The 20,764-nt window shown below is 37.2% G+C and overlaps 1 protein-coding gene across 2 annotated transcripts in view; it reads right to left on the reverse strand.

Annotated features, from left to right (window-relative positions):
* The window catches only part of UBR1 (ubiquitin protein ligase E3 component n-recognin 1), a 58,497-nt gene that overhangs the window by 36,664 nt on the left and 1,069 nt on the right, over nucleotides 1-20,764 (reverse strand). The window contains exons 2-13 of one of the 2 annotated variants that reach the window (XM_015287099.4): nucleotides 11,674-11,930; nucleotides 10,353-10,431; nucleotides 8,096-8,206; nucleotides 5,916-6,046; nucleotides 5,274-5,412; nucleotides 3,978-4,040; nucleotides 3,537-3,660; nucleotides 2,534-2,641; nucleotides 2,058-2,146; nucleotides 1,236-1,334; nucleotides 513-670; nucleotides 102-201 (exon numbers count right to left, since the gene is read on the reverse strand). In XM_015287099.4, the coding sequence (XP_015142585.1) occupies nucleotides 102-201; nucleotides 513-670; nucleotides 1,236-1,334; nucleotides 2,058-2,146; nucleotides 2,534-2,641; nucleotides 3,537-3,660; nucleotides 3,978-4,040; nucleotides 5,274-5,412; nucleotides 5,916-6,046; nucleotides 8,096-8,206; nucleotides 10,353-10,431; nucleotides 11,674-11,930 (1,458 nt within the window). Of the gene's footprint in view, nucleotides 1-101; nucleotides 202-512; nucleotides 671-1,235; nucleotides 1,335-2,057; nucleotides 2,147-2,533; nucleotides 2,642-3,536; nucleotides 3,661-3,977; nucleotides 4,041-5,273; nucleotides 5,416-5,915; nucleotides 6,047-8,095; nucleotides 8,207-10,352; nucleotides 10,432-11,673; nucleotides 11,931-20,764 lie in introns of both variants that reach the window. The other variant, XM_015287098.4, reaches the window with a different exon arrangement.

Genomic DNA, 20,764 nt, shown 5'->3' on the forward strand with positions numbered 1-20,764 from the left:
AAACAGAAGTATTTACTTTAATTGTACATTTATATCAAACAAAAGCACTGTATTGTCTTTATATAAGCGTAATAGAAAGAAATTATGTGAATGTATCATACCTGCATGCAAGTTAAAATCCTTAGGAAAGAAACAAATCCTTCTAAAAAGCGCTCCCTCAGACGGTTTGTCCATACTGTAGGCTTGCTGATTAAAATATACCTGTCCCCAAAGAAAACATTATCTTCTTTTGCTCAGAATTCTCTTCTGCTCATGCTTGTATTCAAAGTATCCATTGTATTAAAATGCTCAACATCATCATCACATTACATTGCTCAACCGATCTCAAACTCTTTAGATTTTCACCAAACATTAGAGGTGATTGGTGCAACTCTATTTGAAGTTAACAGACGTTGAATTCCAAGATATCCAGTTATTTTGCTTTTACCCTACTTAATTCATTACAGTAACCCAAGACCTCATCCTACTTCCAAATGTTTATGACTGCTTAAGCTTGTCAACTTCATACTTACCTGAGGTCATATATTACTGCATATACCCTATTCAGTTTATCCTGGCTGTAACCTTGGAAGTTGAACTTGTCATTTTTGTCTAGATACTCTGGAAGGACTTCCAGGAGTGTCTCTGTAATGGTAGTGATTACATTTTGTTCTTCAATAAGATGGCGAGCCTGAAAAAAAAAATTAAAACCCTTTATTTCCCCTATTTCTGTTTGAGAGAACTGTCAAAATTTTTCCTTCCAATGTATCTTAACTACAAATTATTTAAGTATATATAAAAGCTGCTAATGCTCTGATAATATTTTCTATGTATGAAAACAATTTGGCATGTTTGTTTTTTTCTGACAGCATCAATGTAACAGACATTATCCAAGGGATCCAGGAGGATCACACAAAAGGCCTGGAGTACTAACATAAAAAAAAAAAAGGTTAAGGAAAAAAACAATAATAAAATACAAGTGTACTAGTTCCCCCACAGAACTTAATATTTCACTCACACAAAAATGCCTTTAACCAGTTTTTGACATCATTTTTAACATGAATAAAACATCCGCTTACTTACAATGCCATTATCTTCTGTAATAAATATGCATGATACTCAATGCCTGTACTTGCATATTGATTTTAAAAGGCAAAACTCAGCAATACATAGACAGTCAAGTAGAGAAGTACTGCAGTACTGCTAGCAACTTTCACATTCGTTTTACATTCCTAGCGTAGACAGGCTGTACATACCAGAGTAGGTACAGTGAATATCTGAACTGAGAGTGCTGTCACAGAGAGAACTCTGTCATGATCATCACTGATGTATTCTTTCTGCAATGTCTTGTAATACTGGGGAAAAAAAATATTTGGAAATTAAATAAAACAAGCTTGAATTAAACGTTTCATTTAATAGCAAGAATTACATTTCAGACGCCCTTCTTCCTAACAGAAGTAGCTCAAACAGAAATGCCACAATGTTCTCAATGTACTTAACATGTGCCCCAGTACTGAAGATGAGCACAAACTGCTGTCCCAAAGCACCAACAACATTTTTGTCTTCTACAACCAAACTTCTCCACATAAAAAGAATCAATACAAACCAAGTCTTCCTCCTTCTTCAGTAAACAAGCTTTGACAGTTGCTCAATAGCTGTTTAGAAAGGTGTACAATAAACGAGCCTTCATTTATTCTCTTTACTTTCAGGGAAAGTCGAAGTGTCAGTCATCCTTATCAAAATTAAAAGCTCTGAATAAAACAGCCTTATGTTGTAGAGACAACTATTGCATGTTGTTTTTTTTAAAGCAGACCAATCAGTTTCAGTTGCACTTCAACAGCTGTTCCAAATTACACAGAAAATACTAACAGTACTATATTAATAACATGCATAGATACCTACACGATCCTAAGTAAGAAAGTAAAGACAAAGGGATTCATACACTCTACAAAGACTGAGAAAGTTGTTAAAACTCTGCTTGATCAGAATTTTTTTTTTTTTAATTGAAACAATTTTTAGGTTTAGGGGAGATTTTAGAAACCTACTAAACAGTAATAGCACGAGAAGCAAATATTTACCTTTACAAATTCCACAGCAAAATGCTTTTTGTAGTCCATTTCCATGAAAAAACTACTGAAGATAAGCTCATGAAGAACCTTCCTTGCTCCTGTGAAAAACCAATAATTCACATCACTTTATTTTAATAAGATACAGCTTCTTGTGAAAAAGAACAGATTTAAAAAAAAATCATACTTAACGATAATTACAAGCCTTGATATCATTATTCACATCATTTCTTTTACTTTTGACACTTTATGATATGTATTTAAAACACAACAGGGATCAAGTCACTCATGTTTTCACTTCTTGAAAACACAAAGCAGGAAAAATTAAGGCGGTAAATATCAATAATCTCAGCACTAAAAATAAAGACTATCAAAATAAGTGTAATGTACAAACAATGAAAACATGCCTAACAATTACTTTAAAATATTTGTTAAATATATAAAAAATAATTTTGTTCTTCAGTTCAGAAGAACACAACAACACAAACCTTTATGAAGTTTTGCATCCCAAAGCATCAACTGGCTTATGAAGCACGGCTTTTCAGATCCAGCTTCTTCTTTAAGACATATTTGACAAAAGATCTTGCGGAAGTCACCTATAGGGAAATAAAACTAGTAATTTGTACAAGAATACTTTGATAATTAAACACCATGAACCAGTAAGATGAAAATTATGGAAAAAATAAAAGGAAAAAAGCCAAAGGCATTTAATTATCAATCAGTTCTTAACCGTCTTTCCCAGTGGACACACTCCCATACTCTATCCTTACTTATTTTCTCCTACTAATTTTACTCAGTTTATTCAATCAATCCACTGAAGCAGAAGGATATTTTAAAATTCATCATAAAACAGATTTGAAAATGGCTTTAGTTTGTCATACCTGTGTTTCACCAAAGCCCAACTTATATAAAGATCTTGCAAGATTCAGGCAAGAAGCAACACATTTTATTCTTTAAAAGCAGAAATGTCATCATGCACTAGAACAGTATATGAAAGCTTAAAGCAGACTTCCTACTCCTGGACACATTTTTCAGTTAAGACCATTTGCTTTTTGCTTTTCTGATCCTGTTTAATTAACAGATATCAAACCTAAAACAGGAATTAATTCAAGCAGATGTACACTATCACTGATGCAGCTTTCACTGCAGCTTTCCACCAGTACTTGGCATTGCAGCTTTTAAGCAAACACGTATCACTGAAATAAAGCACATAATGCTGAAACTGAGGATAAAAACTTCTAGAAGAACAGAAGCACAAGCAGGGGAAAGCATTTACTTTAGCAAGGAAGAACAAAGAAGTACTGCTACTCATAATCATACCAATGAATATCAGCACACATATTCATATATGATTTATTTACTAATTAGGAGAAACATAACTGTATTTTAATAAGGAGGTATCATATATAACAGTGCTGAAGACATTTTCTTGAGAGAATTACTCACTAGAATTCTGACAGGCATTACTGTAACAAAGTTAGTTACACTTACTTGAATAGCTCATGAGTTTGTTGAGCCAAGAACCAAGGCGCAGGGCAAACTTCTGATGAGCCATGACGTCAGCGTGCAGAACTTCCACATGAAGTGGTCGTTGTGAAACATTTTCAGAATGCCTCTAGGAGTCAGGTGAGTATTAGTAGATATAGAATAAAGATAACATGAATTTTCATACTGGTCTTCACCACCTATTACCTCTCCCAAGCATACGTTAATAGCAAACCTAATGAAAAATAAATTCTCAAGATGTTTCTTCTCTGAAGACATCTACTCAGAGCAAACGTGGTGGGATAAATTCCACGTCAAGAAGTTCAAAGGCTATACAAGAACATAAGCACTAACTTACTCTACAACACACATCTTCAGTATCAACAATGAGGTTGATTTATTTTGTTGTGTTTTTTTTCCCTTAAGAAAAACATTTTAGGATGTTACCTTGATTTCTTCCTTTGCTTCCTGACAAGAGGCATAATGTCCTGCCTTAACAGCTCTCCGACCCTGTTGAAAGAAATGTTGAATGAGAACAATCTGAAGTAATACCCAAGTGTAACAAAAGCTTGGCTGAGGCTGTATTTTATTACTTGTGTACACTGGGACCAACATCACTTATGGTGCTTTGAGACATCTAGAAGCAAATCAAAATCAATGTAATTATCCTTAGGAAAAAACTATTTGATTTAAACTAAAATGGCATAGCTTAAAGTAAAGTTTCTGTACATCAGTGTTGGTAGATAATGAAAATTCATGTGCAGAGTAAAACAGAACAAATTTCTACAGAAAGCCGTAAGTAGAAACCAGATGAACTTTTTTCCTAGCTTGAAAATACACTCATCCTGGATTGCTTTCATACAACCATTCCTATTATTTCTTACTCTTGTACGTGAAATAGTGGGATGTATTAAAAGTGTAGGATTGATAATTCTGTCAACGAAGCCAAGAATAGCATTAGCTTAGTCCTCAAATTTCACTCAAAGGATACCAAGACTTCCAAAACAAGTTTTCAACAGGAGAATTTCATGAGGAAGCTCATCTGTTTGTGCATAAATACCTGGGTTTTATATTTTTGTGAGGTGAAACAAAAAAAATTACAGCTGCATTTAAGGTAAGTCACACACTCAACATTCTTCCCTCCACTGCTTTTCTCCCCACACACAGAAAAAAAAATTACATTAAGATCTCCAATCATTGTTTTGAGACATTGGTTGGAACTGTGGTTTGAGAAAAAGAAGTAAAATTGTCAGGTTCACTGATGCTCCCTCATGGAGTCTCTGATTTTATTTGCTTAATTTGAAGCCTTACCATTTTCAAAAGAGGTGTTTGTTCTGGTTCAGACTAATGCTTGCAAAATATAGACTAATTCTCGTTAAATATAACTGAATAAACATATTACTGTTGTTAATAATGTTTTAAATATTTTTGTCTGAAATACATATCTATTCTGAGAAATGAGTAAAAGTAAACAAAATACATCATCACAAGAGAAACTGCAGACAAATCAACTCTTCATCTCAACAAACTGAGTTCTGTCACAAAGAAAAAACCCAATAATTTTGAAACTTCCTTGAAGCATGACATTCTTAAACAAAGGCTAATTAACCATTACTCTGCAAGAAGCCTTTCTCCCTCTTCAACCTCCAGCACTCCACAAACTAAGATTCAACGATCAGAAGATCACAGTAGCCCTTTTTAATGATTAACAGTGACTTTTTTCCACATCCAGAATGCACTAACCTCTTTATCTATAGCAGTAGTATGCAACTGGGCTTCACCAAGTTCACAGCCAAGTGCCCTTTGCAGGCTATAGATGACATGATCATAAGAATGATGTTCATCATTGAAAAGGACGCAGTAGTAACTGTCTACTTTCTCCCTACTGGGAAAAAGCCAACATTTCAACATACACATCAAAACTAAAATGTAAATAATGCCCTATCCAACATAAACAACAGCTTACTTGAAAGCTTCAGACAAATATCAAATACAAGTTACATAACAAAATTAAGCATTTTTCATGTCAAAAAAACATCCAAACCACACCATCTATACCAGAATAAGCCACAGAAACCACATACAAAGTACAGAAGAGATCTTTAAGTTTCTTGAATATTCTATTTTTATTCCCTCTCTCTGCCATTTTATGATCCCATTTGACTTAAGTTGACAAAGAAAGGTCTTTTTCTATTTTTATTACAGTACCATAACACACTATTTTTTTTCAGCAGTTTTTCTCAGTATAATTGTAGGTCAAAGATTCTATAGAGCTATTTGCAGAGATTTTGACACTGATAAGTTATCACGTCTGCAGTAATGTCAATAGGTAAAACAGTTACAGAAGTTTAACATCACAGAGAGAAAGTTAGGAATGTTCCCTACCTAATTGTGAGCTCCGGGGGCAGCTCCTTCTCTTCTTCCCATATAAGCATATCTACGATGTATTTTATTACAGAGGGAAACACCCTCCTAGAGTGCTCCATAACTTCTTCATTTAACTGACATTCAGAATTCTGTGAAAAGAAATTTTAAAAAAGAGTTGGTAGAATGCCTTATTACTAGCATAATCCTGTACCGATTGTACAAAGCTCCTCCTCCTTGCTATCTCACTTTGAAATCCACTAAGTTCCCCTGGGATCTGATGTCAGCATGAACAGATTTAGAATAACGAGGTGAGAAAATGACACTGCGCAGAGTTGCATCAGCCCCTTACTGGAGTTCGCATCTCACAACACCACTGCTTCTAACTTACTACACACTAAGTCCTAGTCCCCAGAAGGGCCCAGGATGTTTTCCAGCATACAGCAGGAAGCACCACATGGTTTCATACACAGGTAGGAACTTAACCTACAAATGCAGAGTTACAGGGCATAAAATATAGCTAAGAACAGAGTAACTACAGCTTTGTGTTTATAAGGAGTACTGTTACGTTAGCATTTATCAAACCAGCCACCAATATCTGACAAAAGATTTCCATTTTCCTAGTTCTGTAATTCTTTTTACCAGGCTTTTCTTCCATTCCAATGATGATGCAACTTATAGCAGCGTTCATAACCAACTGATGTTTGTTCAGCTAGTGTAAAGATACCAACAATCCTGTCAGTTGGCTTGAGACAAAATTCTCACATACCACAATGTTCAGCACAAGGATAGACCGGTAAGAACAGCAAGAGCTTGAAGCTGCTCTGCTTGTAGATAAGCACTAATAGAGGCCTTGATCAGCTCCTATTCATCTTATTCCATGTTTTGGAATTCAAGAATCAGAATTTTTTTAAATTATTATTATTATTGGTCTAAGAACACAGAAACAACACATTGAGTTTGGAATGCTAGTGGAGACAGTTAAATTAGATTTAAAAGTTTATTCCGTTGTTTCCATAACTTTTTGTAATGACACTGTTCCCAAACCCTTGAATATTACAGGAATCTACCTAGATGTTAATATAAGCAGACAAACAGAAATGGAAGTGGCTCTACGTAACTTCTCTCTTTCCACTCAAAAATCTGTTTGTTTTTATGAAGTTCAGTTCATTTGGGGTGAGATTACCAAAATCAATAGGACTTGAATATTTGCAATTTAAAATGTGAATACTGAATGATACAAATCTGCCAGGGTATGACTTAATAACGTAAAGCACATAGCGCTAGAGTGTGGTACACCAGTGTCACGCAGTTTTCTTACAGATCCCTTAAGGAAAGAGCTTAGAAATCTATTTCTGAGTAACTGACGCTACAGCCAATCTTTAAGTCTCATGCTCACAGAATGTACAGGCTGTAAGTAGAATTGCTGGAACAAATAACTTGTATTTTTCCCTCTCTTGTCCTGCAGAAGCTATCTGCAATTCTTAAGTGCATACAGTTAATAAAAATCATGTACAACCAAAGTTTTAACAATTGGCAACCTTTGTTTAGAGGCTCGACACAGCATAATTTGTGTCCAAAAATAGCATATTTAGCACTCCATATGTTGATTTAGATGGTTATTGCAAAAAAATAGTCAGTTTTGTAATCAACTGTAACACAAATAGAAAATACTAAAAAAACTGGAATAGGAAATACTAAGAAAAGTAATTGAAAAATACTAAAAAAATTATTAGCAGCCCATTCCTGTGTTGAGAAAGGGAGCAGCTCTACAAAGAACATTATATACCTCTTATGCCCATGTATAACTAGGTCAGTGGGGTTTTTTTGTGAGACACGGGTGAAACCCATAATATATACTGCATCTAAAAACATACTGTACACTAGGAAACTATTTGTAAATAGGAACTGAATAATACAAGTAGCAAAGAGGAGTGAGACACTGCCATTTAGGTTCAGAATCAAAGACAAAAAAAAGACAAGAAAGGCAGACAGAGCTGGACTTTTGTTTTTGCTTTCTGCTTGGAGACAACAGACGTCCAATCAATACATTTTACCCCAATTAAGATCTTCACGGAGGAAACCCTGACTTGACTTACCTGGACATTCCACATGGATTATACAAAATATTTACTTTCATACAAGGGAATCGGCATTTTTTTTTTTTAAGTCAATATTTATTCTTTAAGTAACATCCTTACTTCTTTTGGAGAACCTGATGCTCCAGGCTCGTGTTTAGTACACACTGGTCCAGCCTTCCATGCCTCTGTATCCCCACAGTCACAAAATCCACCTCCAGTGGAGCTATGCATCTGTAAAAGGCATGTAGTTCAGGCACGAGGTATGCACATAAACAGCAAAAGAAAACAGAAACACGCTTTATTTAAGTAAAATACAAGTATAAATGCCTATTTACAAAATACAAGGGTTCCGGTGTAATCCAGACCTATCACAACATTTCTTTTACTTCTTTGAGATAAAAGGAAAGTTGTCAGAAGAACACAAAAAAAGTCATGGGTACTTATTGAGCAGAAAATATTCTGAGCAGAAAGTAAATGAAAAATATAGTTGTATTTTTGCTGTTAAAAAAAAAGCACATTCAACAAATCTAACAAGAAATAGACGAGAACTATGACTGATAGATAAGCACTTCATAAATACAAAAAAATATTTCTGATCTTATTAGAAAATTATAGGAAAGGTGCTCAATTCCTTCTTGACAACTTATTCAGCAAAGTTGTAATATAATCTATACAACAAATGCATATATTAAACAGATGCCTTTATTCCCAACCGAAGAAAGTAAGACAATCAGTACCTAAAGACATTTTTGCAACTTTAACTTTGCACTGCATTTTCCAAAAAAACAGCCATTCACTACGGCAGAAAGTTCAGATGAAATTTAGGTCAAAGAAATCATCCATAGCTGACCCTAAAACTCCAATTGTAAATTAATTATAAAAATACTAAGTCACTCACTTAAAAAAGAAAAACCACAAAAAATACATTATTTATTTGATGTGTTTTAAAATACCCTGATCTAATTAGACTGTTTTGAGCTGGAAATTGGACTAGGTAACCCCATTAGGTCTCTTCCAACCTAAATTATTCTATAAACCTGTAAAGAACACAATCTGCACTCCTTAGATTGCATCTTTAAAATGGAAATGCAGCACATCTGCTATTATTTCCAAACTAGTTTTTGACTGACACAGACAAACTCAAGTTTCTGAAAAACAGAAAGGACAATAGGTTACCAAACCAGCATCTCAGCTCTGCTGATCCCAAATAGCTCTACAACCATTGCTGTCTCTTTTCTCTTGGTTTCATCTTGCCTCTCTGTAAATTGCGAGTGAGCACATACGTGTATGTAGAATTTATATTTGCATTATCCAAAGTAGCTTCATACAATTTTGAATCAATATTTACAAAACATTTTCAGATCAATAAAGACTTATACATAAGAGCAGAATATTGCATTTCTTCATTATTTTTGAGATTGCTAGGACCTTCTTCCCAACTATCTCATTGAACCATCTCCATTTAAAGGGGATTTATGATCAGCTGATAATACAAATAGGACAGATCCCTGACATGGGCGTAATATCAATGACAAAAAAAAAATCAGCCCATTTTTCAGTGGTGAAGGATTATGAAATTGAATACATGACATTTCTGCACATTTTCTTGTTCCTTGCAGCAGAGTTACACCAGCTTAAAAATTACACTGCTCCTTCCATTCCTGCTTCCAACACTGTTGAAATGACAGAGGTATAAGTGCAGAGAGCAAACAAAAAAGTGGCCTAGGAAGTAAAGAGCAGGCAGCAGCCTAGGTGGGGGAGTTAGCTAAGAGCTATTTTAAAAAATCTTTCTGCAGTTAAATTATGGGAATCTTTTGAAAATAACACAGATTTGGATCAAAGAGAATCAAGAGGATACTAGAAAGAGATGACCTAGTTCTACAACTATCTCCTTTAAAATGTGTTGCTTAACATTTATTTTAACTTTTATAGTCCAAAGTAGTTTATGGAAATCTAAATGGAAGGACAGTGGAGGTGTGGAGACTGCATCAGTGTCAGCAGTGGTGAAACAGTGGTCTCTGTTTATAAACATTCCTTCTACACTTCCAAACAATGTACTTCTGTATGAAGTACTGAAAGGGACCAAGGATACAACTGCCATTTTCCATCACAGCATTTTGCTATGGCAGGTACTTAGGTGAAAATGCCAGAGAGAATAACATGCAGTTAAACAATTCTACACTTTGGTTCTTATCTTAGAAACTTATTTCTCTTATCAAAGCCTCTATATAGCTAAAAATGTGTGAGAGATTTTACTAATTAGGAAATTGGAGATTTTTAAAATAGAAATTAATAGATTGTATGCAGTTTCCTGAATCTTCAAGCAAAAAATTCTCTAAACCTACATGTATCATTTATTAATAGAAGATGCCTCTACCTTGTACCGATGATTCCTATGAATGCTATTCTGGAAGCAGTCCATACAGAGTACACAAGTTGGATCAACTGCACAGTCTCTGCAAGAAAAAATGGTAACTGGAGAATTTTCCAAAACAAACAAAAGGAATTTTCATGCACAAAAGAAAATACTCTTCTGAAAGCCCAGATTAACAACAGATTCAAATTATAAAAATACTGACAATTCTGCATCACAGAAGGATGAAAGATAGACTTTTTAGGCTTGAATCAAATACTTGAACCTGACATTTCAAATTCATTAGAAACACCCTTGATATCCACTATCAGTAGTTGTTACTACTAATTTTTGCCAAGAATGAACAGCTATTAAAAAGAAACAAGACTGACTGCAGAGTTCACTTAATTATGGTTTCCAGCAACAAACATAGACACATTGCTAAGCCACACTTCTGTCAAATTAGGTTTAAAACTTTTTCAGCAGTTTCAAGTCAAAAATCTCAACAGAACTCCTTCACAAAATTAGCTGCAGAACATACACCCTATGTGACTAATTAAAACCCTACAGAATATTTCACAATTTTTTTTTAATTTATTTTTTAACAGAGAGGCTCTCATTTTTGACATTTCCTGAATTCTGAAGTCACATTATTTTTCAATCCAAAACAACATTCTTCCTTATTAATATTTTTCTGGCACTTCTGGTGCAATTTTCTAGGCTTTTAAAATAAACTGAAAACAAATGTAAACTATGCCAATTGTATCATATTAAGGCTAATGAATTGCCAGCACAATTGCAATCTTCAAACCCACTGCAATTACCTTTAACGTATGAACTAATTAAATAACACCAAATGAATACATTGTCATCTTTAACATGTTCCAGAATGAGAAGCAAGGTAGAAAATAACCACTGATTATGTAGATATTGTCTGAGCAGAGGATTGAGGATGATCAGAAATGCTGGATTCTGATTCAGACTCTGAAAGGCTGAGTGCTGTAGAATGCACACATTTGTATGCTTGTTATCTCCCAACACCAGGCAAAGACCCCTACCATATCCTATCGTCCTGTATTTTTAATCAGTGGCTCTTATTCATTATTTTTAATCAATTGTACCTTTAGTATCCTTTTCCTTCCTCATTACTCTGCCAGAGTCTGCTTTTCATAGGTTACTTTGCTCATTTTATGGTGGTTTGGAATCTGAAGTAAATGTTACTCTAAGTTTAGGAAAGATCTACCATGACACAAGGTATGAATTGTCAGCAGAGCAACTATTTTCATATAATCCACTTTGGAGCACTACCTTGCCAGGAAACACAGTAACACAGCTCTATCCTTACCTGCAAGAGTACGTTGTCTCCCCTCCTTTGAACACCTTCCCACAGAGCTGGGAGATTCCGCTCTGCTGTAGTTTCTCTAGAAATGTATCTGGGTCTTCCCCAAACAAATAACATTCCAGGGGATAAAATATTGCAGCCTGGACCATTTCTTCTTGTTTCTCCAGCAAGGGGTCCATCTCAGCTGAGTAAATATTTGGCACATGTTTTGCCAAGCACTGTAAAAATGTAGCTTGGAAGTCGAATCTTTCATCACACCACTGCAAGAGAAGTAAACCCATGGATAAACATTGATGAACTCATAGTAAGTATGATTAAGTACTTTTACTGTAAATCCAGAGGTTTTTTTGTTTTGTTTTACATCAGAAGTCAGTTCTCCACACAATAAATTCCCAGAAAGCACCATTTCCCTAAAACTTCCCTGCTGATTGTATTCCAGTACCCATCACAGCAACCTCTGTTCCCTTAACACCTTCTATTAAAACACTATGAGGCAGAGCTGGCAAGCGCTGTGCTACTGTGGAGCTACCCATGTACTAATTTTCAACTACTTGAATGCCAACAGGCCAGCCAAGACACAAATCCTGATGTCTGTTCAGCTGCCAACAAATGGCAGGAGCAGCAGCAGAGGTCTCCCTGCCTTAGCTGGAAGACAGATTTGAGATTTATTCCTTAGCCTGCCGATAGTCACAAAACACGCAGCAACTCAATTGTCTTTGAAATCACAACCCTTCAGTAGAATTTTCTTCCACCTGTTCGTTTGTGTTCAATAACTACTGAGGGAGAAAGAAGGCCAACTGATTATATAAACGTAATGCCCTTGGGAAACTAGACTAAAATATAATTTCACATTTTTATGAGAGAAGTGGTCACGTTTTGCCCAAGTTTCCTAATTTTCTTAACATAAGATCCTAATTTCACTTTTGACTTCTCTCATTCTGAGTGGTTCTCTCCATATATTCTATTTGTCCTCCAAGTCTGAATATTCTTTCATATTATCTACATTATTTAGAAATACCTTCTATTTTTCCCCACTGTGCATCAGATAACAGATTTACCTATCCAGAATTGCTAAGAGAACTTGCTTTTATACACAACTTTGATTTTCCCCCCAAAACTTATTTTCACAGTAAAAATATAAAATGGAACATCACAAACAGCTCTGAAGAGAATTTTCTGTAGGCCAGCAAGCAGAGAATGAGCAGAGCAACCACTGAAGACTTTGGACTGGAGGAAAGCCTCAGGGAATTAAGACTGTTTAAAGGACAAACAAATGCATGACTTTACATGTAAAAGACAAAACAAAAAATCCTGATTTATGGTTTGATAAAACCTGCATCAATGGCCTTCCCCCTAAAATCAGAGACAAAAGAGTAAGTAATAGACCTAATACTACAGCTCCCTAGTCTGCTACCTACATTAGAACAGTTCTTTAACACTGGAAAAAGAAATGAAACTATGACAGATGGGGTACAAAGTGCTGCAGCTCCAGCACTATTGAAGTCAAAACTCCAAGACAACATATAGAAAACATGTATTTGTTATCTGAGGAACTATACGTCTACTCGCTACAGGCAAGTACAAAAAATTACCTACACAAGATCTAAACAGAAGAAATTGGAACGAAATAGCAGGTTAAGTCTGCCCAGATTTACAATAATATCCAGTACCCAAAGCTAATCTGTCATAAGATATTTGTTCTGTGCCGTAGTCACATAAAACACTTGCTTAACGTCTTGAATAATAAACTTTGTACTTCCAATATGCTTAGAGTTAGCCTGAGGCTTCTACTGACATTTTGGCCACATATCTACCTTAGCATTACCCTGAGGATAGTCCCTTATTTGATTTGCCATGGTGGTACTTGAACTGCAAAGTTAGGGAAGAAAATGCAGAGCAGACGATGATGGAAGAGTGAAGGCACCGATGATGGTATTGCTCTGTTACTGTATCTTACCAAAGCTGGAGGTAGGGATGGGGACCCTTGACATGCTCTCTTTCCAGAGAGAAAGAGAATCCCAGTCTGTAGCTCTTCTCTCTCTGTTAGTGACATTCCCAAGAGATGCTGTAAGTTTAGCTTCTGTATTGCTGGAACAGAACACATAATAGCTCCAAGAAACACAGGGCTAAGCTTTCCTGAAAAGCTGCCAGAAACACAGAGTGGGTTCTCACAGTCTAACTCAGAAACACTTCAAGTATTCCTACAGAAAGCTTTTAATTCTACTTAAATGTTATTCAGAGAATGGAGGGCAGGAAGTACTGAAAGAGAGGAAAGAAGGGAAGACAGAACTCTCCCAGGCAGGCCGGCTGCCTTCTGGTAAACACTGAATTTATCTTCAACTCGTGCATCGCCCAGGAAATAGTCAATGTAGTCACAAAGGGAAATAAGAACTTTCTTTCTCTGATTTTTCGAAGTTGCACCTTCACTTCAGACCTACCCATTTCCTTTCTATCTCCCAAAAGGAAATTATTATTTCCTTATTGACCACATATTGGCCAGTAAATAGGAAATAAAATATTGCATTATCTTAAGTTCTGCTCATCATAGGCACTGAATGGGCAGGCTGTCCATTAAAGTCCAAAGAAGGTACAAGCCAGCTGCAAGCAGAAATCTGGTGCTCCCTGCAGGTTCTTTGCCCAGCACTGGCACAGGCTGTCCTGAGAGGCTGTGGAGTCTCATTTTCTCATTTCTAGAAAACAGTGCCTGAAGAAACAGACAAGCCATATCATAGAACCACAGAGACACTCAAGTGAGCTACAAACAAACCACCACAATCACCAGAACGAGCCAAGGCAGAACCAGCAGCAATATCACATGCCTGTTATCCCTCGTGGGGACAGCAACAGGCACAGCACACTGGTGGGCTTCCTCAGATACTGCTAACTGCAGGCAAATGTGACGTTGGAAACCTGACAGCAGCAAAGAGTGTGTCGGACACGCATCATCTCCTCTCTCTTTCCTTCTCCTTTGCAGCTGTAACGTTCTACAGCCCTATCTCTTTCCCTCCTCTAACCAATTGTTCCCATCACATTCTTTTTCAGGATGGCACTTCCCAAACAGCAGAAAAAAGGGAGATGTTGTGCACCAGGAGATGAAAAGCTACACTTGAAAGAGCAGTTTTGTCAAAAGAGCAGAGATCACATCCATTTTGTCCAAGTAACGCACGTGCTCTGTGCAACACAAGCAGTAACCTATAGCTGCATGTGACCTTCCAGGTGGGTATCACTGCAGAAGCAGCACCTCACAATGCCATACAAAGGCTTTAGCAGGTCTTCTCTTATCTTGTATTAAAACACGTCCTCTCCCATGAGAACAAACTACTAATACTTCTTCCACATGCATAAACACACAGAGAACTTTCCAAGATGAATTCCAGCCAAACATCTGGTTTTGTCCTACATCTAAAATGGGAGCACGTCAGCTTTTTCCAAAAAGAAGGGTCACATTAGAAAAGGTCACAAGAGGAAGAATTACATTTGTCTACAAATACTCTTGTAAAAAGAGAATATCCATCATTTTGGCCGCATCTCTCTCTCTCTACATATATATGTGTTTATACGTGAGAAAAAAAGGCAAACAAGTTAAACTTGTTCAAGTCGCTTTTCACCGATAGACTGTCAAATGAGATTTCTCACTACTATGATAGAACTTCACTATCGCAACAGGTTTATTATCTACTACCAGTAGCCAACGCCTCCACAGTTTTTCTTTCTAAGCACATTTGAATTCTAAGCACTGTTTGAATTCTCAAGTCTTTTCAGACAAATCATTTGTATTTGGCAATGCTGTAAAAAAGCAGCTCTCCTTAAACTGCACTGATTGACACATTGGTCCTTCGGTGCTTAACTGACTGCATACATTTCAAGACTATTTTTAGAAATATACATCGACACAACCAGTGAGAAGAAGGAATATTAATACTTATAAATATTGAAAAGCAAATAATGAGAGAGCAGACAATGCAAATAGCATGAACTAAAAACCACATCTGGCCCAGTACTCCAGTTTAAAGAAGTAGAGGAAAAAACCTTTGTGCATGGCATAAATCTGCCAAGCATGAGATGGCAATATCAGCTGCCTGTCAAGGCAGGAAGGATAAGCAAAATCTTAGGAATAAACGTATAAAATGTTGTCAACAAGCTAATTTTGAGCCAGTGACATTCAAGAGAAATACTAAATGTAAAAGGCTGCTCTTCTTCAACGCATAGAACAGTTGGTACCAAACAGAGATTAGCAAAACAACAGATCCCAGAAAACTGGGAGATTCTGGTAAAGTCTCCCCAATTAAGCAACTATGGAAGGCATTTTAAAACAAGGTTAAACATAGAGAAGTTCTTTCATGTGCACAAAGAGCACTTCAAATCACCTCTGAAAGAAAACAAATGGGTTCTTCAAATAACATTTTCATGTAAGGTTCTGATCCGTATTTTTAGTTCAACTTTCCTTTTTTTCTTCTTCCAGTTTAAAATGCTCAGTTTCCCAATGCACTGGAAACAGCCAACTGCACTATGGGACATCAGGCATCAGTTTAGTTAAAGCAACAAGCAGATTCAAAGACATTTTTTCTCCAAAAAAAGAGGCTTCAAATAAAAATCAGAAACTCATTATCACATTTGTTCTACCCTACCCTAAATCAAATTAAACGTCATTAAGAGCAGAAGTTCTATTAACTCAGAATACAATAAATAAAACATATGAAAGATTTATCCCTGACTTCATTTTTGTAGTCTGTAGACAGAGTAGGATAAACAAGGCAATTCCAAGAAGCAACTCTGCACAAACTCATCCAAATCATCTCACATTACCGTGCCATGTGTCTAACACAAAACTGTTCAACTGATTACACACATGACAACTTTCAGTACTTTGCACTTGATCTTTATATTTAATTGCTGGAAACAAATGAATGCCCTGTTTCTCAAGTATGCCGTACATACACATTTAATTCAGTACAGCACGCTGTTCAGATGAAAAGAATGTCCTGAAAACATGAGGAGATGGGGGAACAACGCTGTCCAGGGATTGAAGCTGGAAGAGGACAAGTTTTGTCACAAGCACATAATGTTCATGTTTCATACTTTCGGACAAAGCCTAGCCAACGGACTAGTAGGGAATCTAAGCTTAAAAAAAAGATTGCTTACAATTCAGTTACAAAACATCTGCTTTCTGACCTGTCCATAGCATGACTCCTTCACCCGATAAAGCTGGGAACCAGTCACGTACCAAACTTTGGTCTGCCTTGGATATCAGTAATTACACTGAAAGCAGCAAGTTCGGCTTCTGAAGTTTTTTTCTACTGACATAACATGGATAACATTCTATACTGTCTAACATCGTCCTAACAAAACATCAACTGTGACATGAAGACACGAAAGAACTGTTTGATGTCTACATTCATTTAAACTTTGACCCCTAAGCCAAAGCAGGGTGCCAATTCATGTTTAAAGATGCCGTAATGATGCAGGTGTTTGCCTACTGGGAACAGGGCTCTTACTATCACTTCCAGCTACTAAGGAACAGTCTACAGCAGAACCTACTGCGATCCCAGTGGTCTCCAATAGCTACCAGTTTTCTGAATCATAGTCATCCAGTGCCACCAAAGAAACAAAAGTAGTCACCAGGACAATGGGTTACTGTTTCAGATGCTGGACAGGTAAAGCCAGTGCAAGCACCATCAAGCTCCAGAGCAAGCAAAGCCTGGCTGTAGGTTGCTCGACCTCACTGATGCTCAGCTGTCAGTTTCCAATCACACTCACTGCCAAAATCACAAATACAATTTCAGTGCACAGAGATAACTGCTTAGATGCAGACAGGTGCCCAAGGAGACACAATCTAAACATCTTTCATGTTTCAAATTTTTGGGTCAAATCAGAGTTAGGCAGAGAGCGATGTGTAATTGACATGGCAACACTATGAGAAACAGGAACTCAAAATCAGCTGTTAAACCAACATGCAAAATAAATATTTCAAAAAAAGTAATTCCCTCTGGAAAAAAGACAGCAAAATAATATTTGCAGATTTATTTGTTGCATTCTATAGGAGACTTTAAAATAGAACCTTTTCTTTAAGTTCTGAATATTCATTTGACAGATTGAAGATCCCTTTGTTTCTAAGGAAACAAAGAAAAGTCTTTGTTCCTCTCCGTTCCTCTCCTAACATCCATGCATGGTCTCCTGCACTCGAGAGAACAAGATATCTAACTGATTTCATAGCACCAGACTGTTCATCAAAAATTGTAGCCACAGTAGACGTTTATAAACAATTAATTTGGTATTGCTGGGAGGGAGATTACATTTGTTCATACTAAGTTTTCATATTCATTCACTCAATGAATGTACTTGAACGTACCCAAACTTGTGTACCCACACAATATCATGAATTTTAAGATCCACTGTATACATAATTCTGCAGAGAATTAATGTGCCATAGAAACCAGACTAATCCATCAGCGTTCAGTACTAATAACCCTGCACTTTCCAAAACCAACTTGTTTAGCCCTAGCTTCTCCAGAGCTCTGGGATCCAGAAGCCACTTAAGCAGCTACCCTCAAAGAGTAATATCCACTTGCAGCCACGTCCTCCCCTGTCACATACTTCTTGCAACACTCTAATAGTATTACAGCAACCACAACTTGAGTGAAGCTGACATACCTTCATAATCACAGTTTACTCCTGCACTAACAAAAGCCACAAAAATGACCAAGAAACATCAGTAAACATGAAAGAAGACAAGGAAGGAAAAACTACAGCACTGCTCAGTGCCACAACAAAATGAAAGCACTTCAACAGAATGCTAAATGTTTAAGGACACAAGCAAGACCTTGGCAATGCTCCAGTTACTTCTTGCAACTTCATATTCCATGGACATGCTAATACACTGCATCCGGCTTGGACTGTTCACAATACAGGGATACACTACTTTACCTAACGTTGGCATTTTAAACTAATTCAGCTTACATAAATCGATCCTACCATTAAAGCTTTTCTCTTCCTTTACACCACAATTCCACTCAAAACTATACTTATGTACGTAGGTATTGACAGATGATAAAAGGTTTGAATTCTGAAAAATAATCATTACAAGTACTGTTGAGAAGGTACACTTGCATCAAAAACTGAAGATTTAACATGAATGAAAATCTCTGAAGTATTTTAATATCTAAACCCTGCTGGTATATTCCAGACAGCAGCCACCAAAGCAAGTAGGATTCAAACTAGAACTTGTTAGGAATACAGATGGACAAACAACCAATGGGCTGGACCCAGCCTGCTAAGCAGGCTTTTATTTGGCCACTGGCAGTGCTTGCTAGCCAACTACCACATGAGCCAAGTCCAGCCCATCAGTCAGCCAAACGAACTGGAGGTGCTGCTAGGGAAAGAAAAAAGAGGAAACAGAAGTCTGGTTGACAGGGTTTATTACCAGGCTAGTGTCAATTCAGCAAGAGCAGCTGTACCTTTTCCAAGGACAGGAAGCAACACACACACTACAGAGAAGAAAGAAAAAGCACAGACGGGACCTTTAAGACTATAACTACTGCAGTGAAAAAAAAGCACAGGTATTCCCAACTACAGTCGTCCAACCTGAAGAGTTGGAGTTAAGTACAGAGATAAAACCACAGAGCTGGGCTGGGTGTAGAAGTGCTGGTTACCTGAGTCATCCCCATCCAAGCTGGAATGAGCCTGGCTCCTGCAGTCATTCGGTAATTCAGCACCAAGCACCCAACACTCTGCAAAGGTTCACTAACCCAAGTGACACGCAGCCAAACACGACCAAGCGCTGCAAGCAACACACCCCTTGAAGCCAGAGATGAAAAACAAGAGCAGCAGTGAGTCTGACTGGGCTGACCTTGACACAAACTTAACAAGTTTAGCCTGGCTTAAATCCATTGCATTCAGCTGTTTGTCTGTTCCACAATCCACAAAACCACCACAGCAAAAGGATACTCGGACCAGTCTGTCACTACGAAAACACAAGTCAGAAAGGATAAAAGTTAATTCCACCTAACTAGTACCATATTTAATATAGCAGCATACTGGATGTACTGCTTTCAGATTGCAGCTGTTTCTGATATCACTTGCAATCCAACCTAATAAATTTGGCCCTGCCTGTGGAAGGGGGGGTTCGAGATCCATGATCCTTAAGGTCCCTTCCAACCCGGGCCATTCTGTGACTCTGTGAACTCTGTCAGGCTCATTCTAAGCTCAAGCCCATCTCTCTCCATCTCCCTTAACGATAATGCTTTCACCCCACACTCAACTCTAAAAATTCCTGCAGTTTGCTTGCACACATGCCAGACAATGCAACCTAGGTGGCCACCTGCCCTGACAACAGACTCTCTAGGAACTTGAAATCACCGTAATTCTGGCTGAAACCACATAAAAACTAAGACAACTGAATAGAATGATGCTCCTCAGCATCATTTCATGCATTGTTTAGAGTATTATCAGTTTTACCTATTGCAGGGACTAACTCAGCCTCCGATATCCCCAGGTAATGAATAGCAGATAGCATTGCTTTGCTAACTGATGGCAACAACTGCCCTTAACAACTACCCCATCTGACTGTATGCTGCATTCAAACTCACCAAGTCTCTTAACTCTAGTTGCTTTTTTTGTTGTTTTTTGACATTACAATTCAACCAAATCACGTTTTTGTTAGTTTAAAATCAAGTTGTTGCTAACACAGAAAAAATAAATCCACACAGAGGTCTGATAGAGCTAGGAAAAAAAACAATTGTCCTGCGAAATGATTCTGGCATCAGACCACACATCCCTCTGATTTGACCCTCACTGTTTTGAGGGTGAGTATAAGAGACAGTGGTCACTGGCATAGTGCTGCTGCCTGCATGAGCAGTCCCTTGAGTACCTACTTCCTGTTTTTACTCACAGAGGGTAGCATCACGCAAAGAGCAGCTCCTCTACAGGCCTACCTATGCCCTACTTCTAAATATTCATAGTCAGAGGTTCAACATCCTATCACATACCCCGTTTGCTCTTATCAGAGCAGGAAAAAATAACATGACATGGAAGATTTCCAAAAGGCATTCAGACACGCTTTTAGCTAACAGACAAGCACTGGGTTTTAATCTACTTT

Source organism: Gallus gallus, chromosome 5 (assembly GCF_016699485.2).
Source record: "Gallus gallus isolate bGalGal1 chromosome 5, bGalGal1.mat.broiler.GRCg7b, whole genome shotgun sequence".
NCBI classification, from domain to species: Eukaryota; Metazoa; Chordata; class Aves; order Galliformes; family Phasianidae; genus Gallus; species Gallus gallus.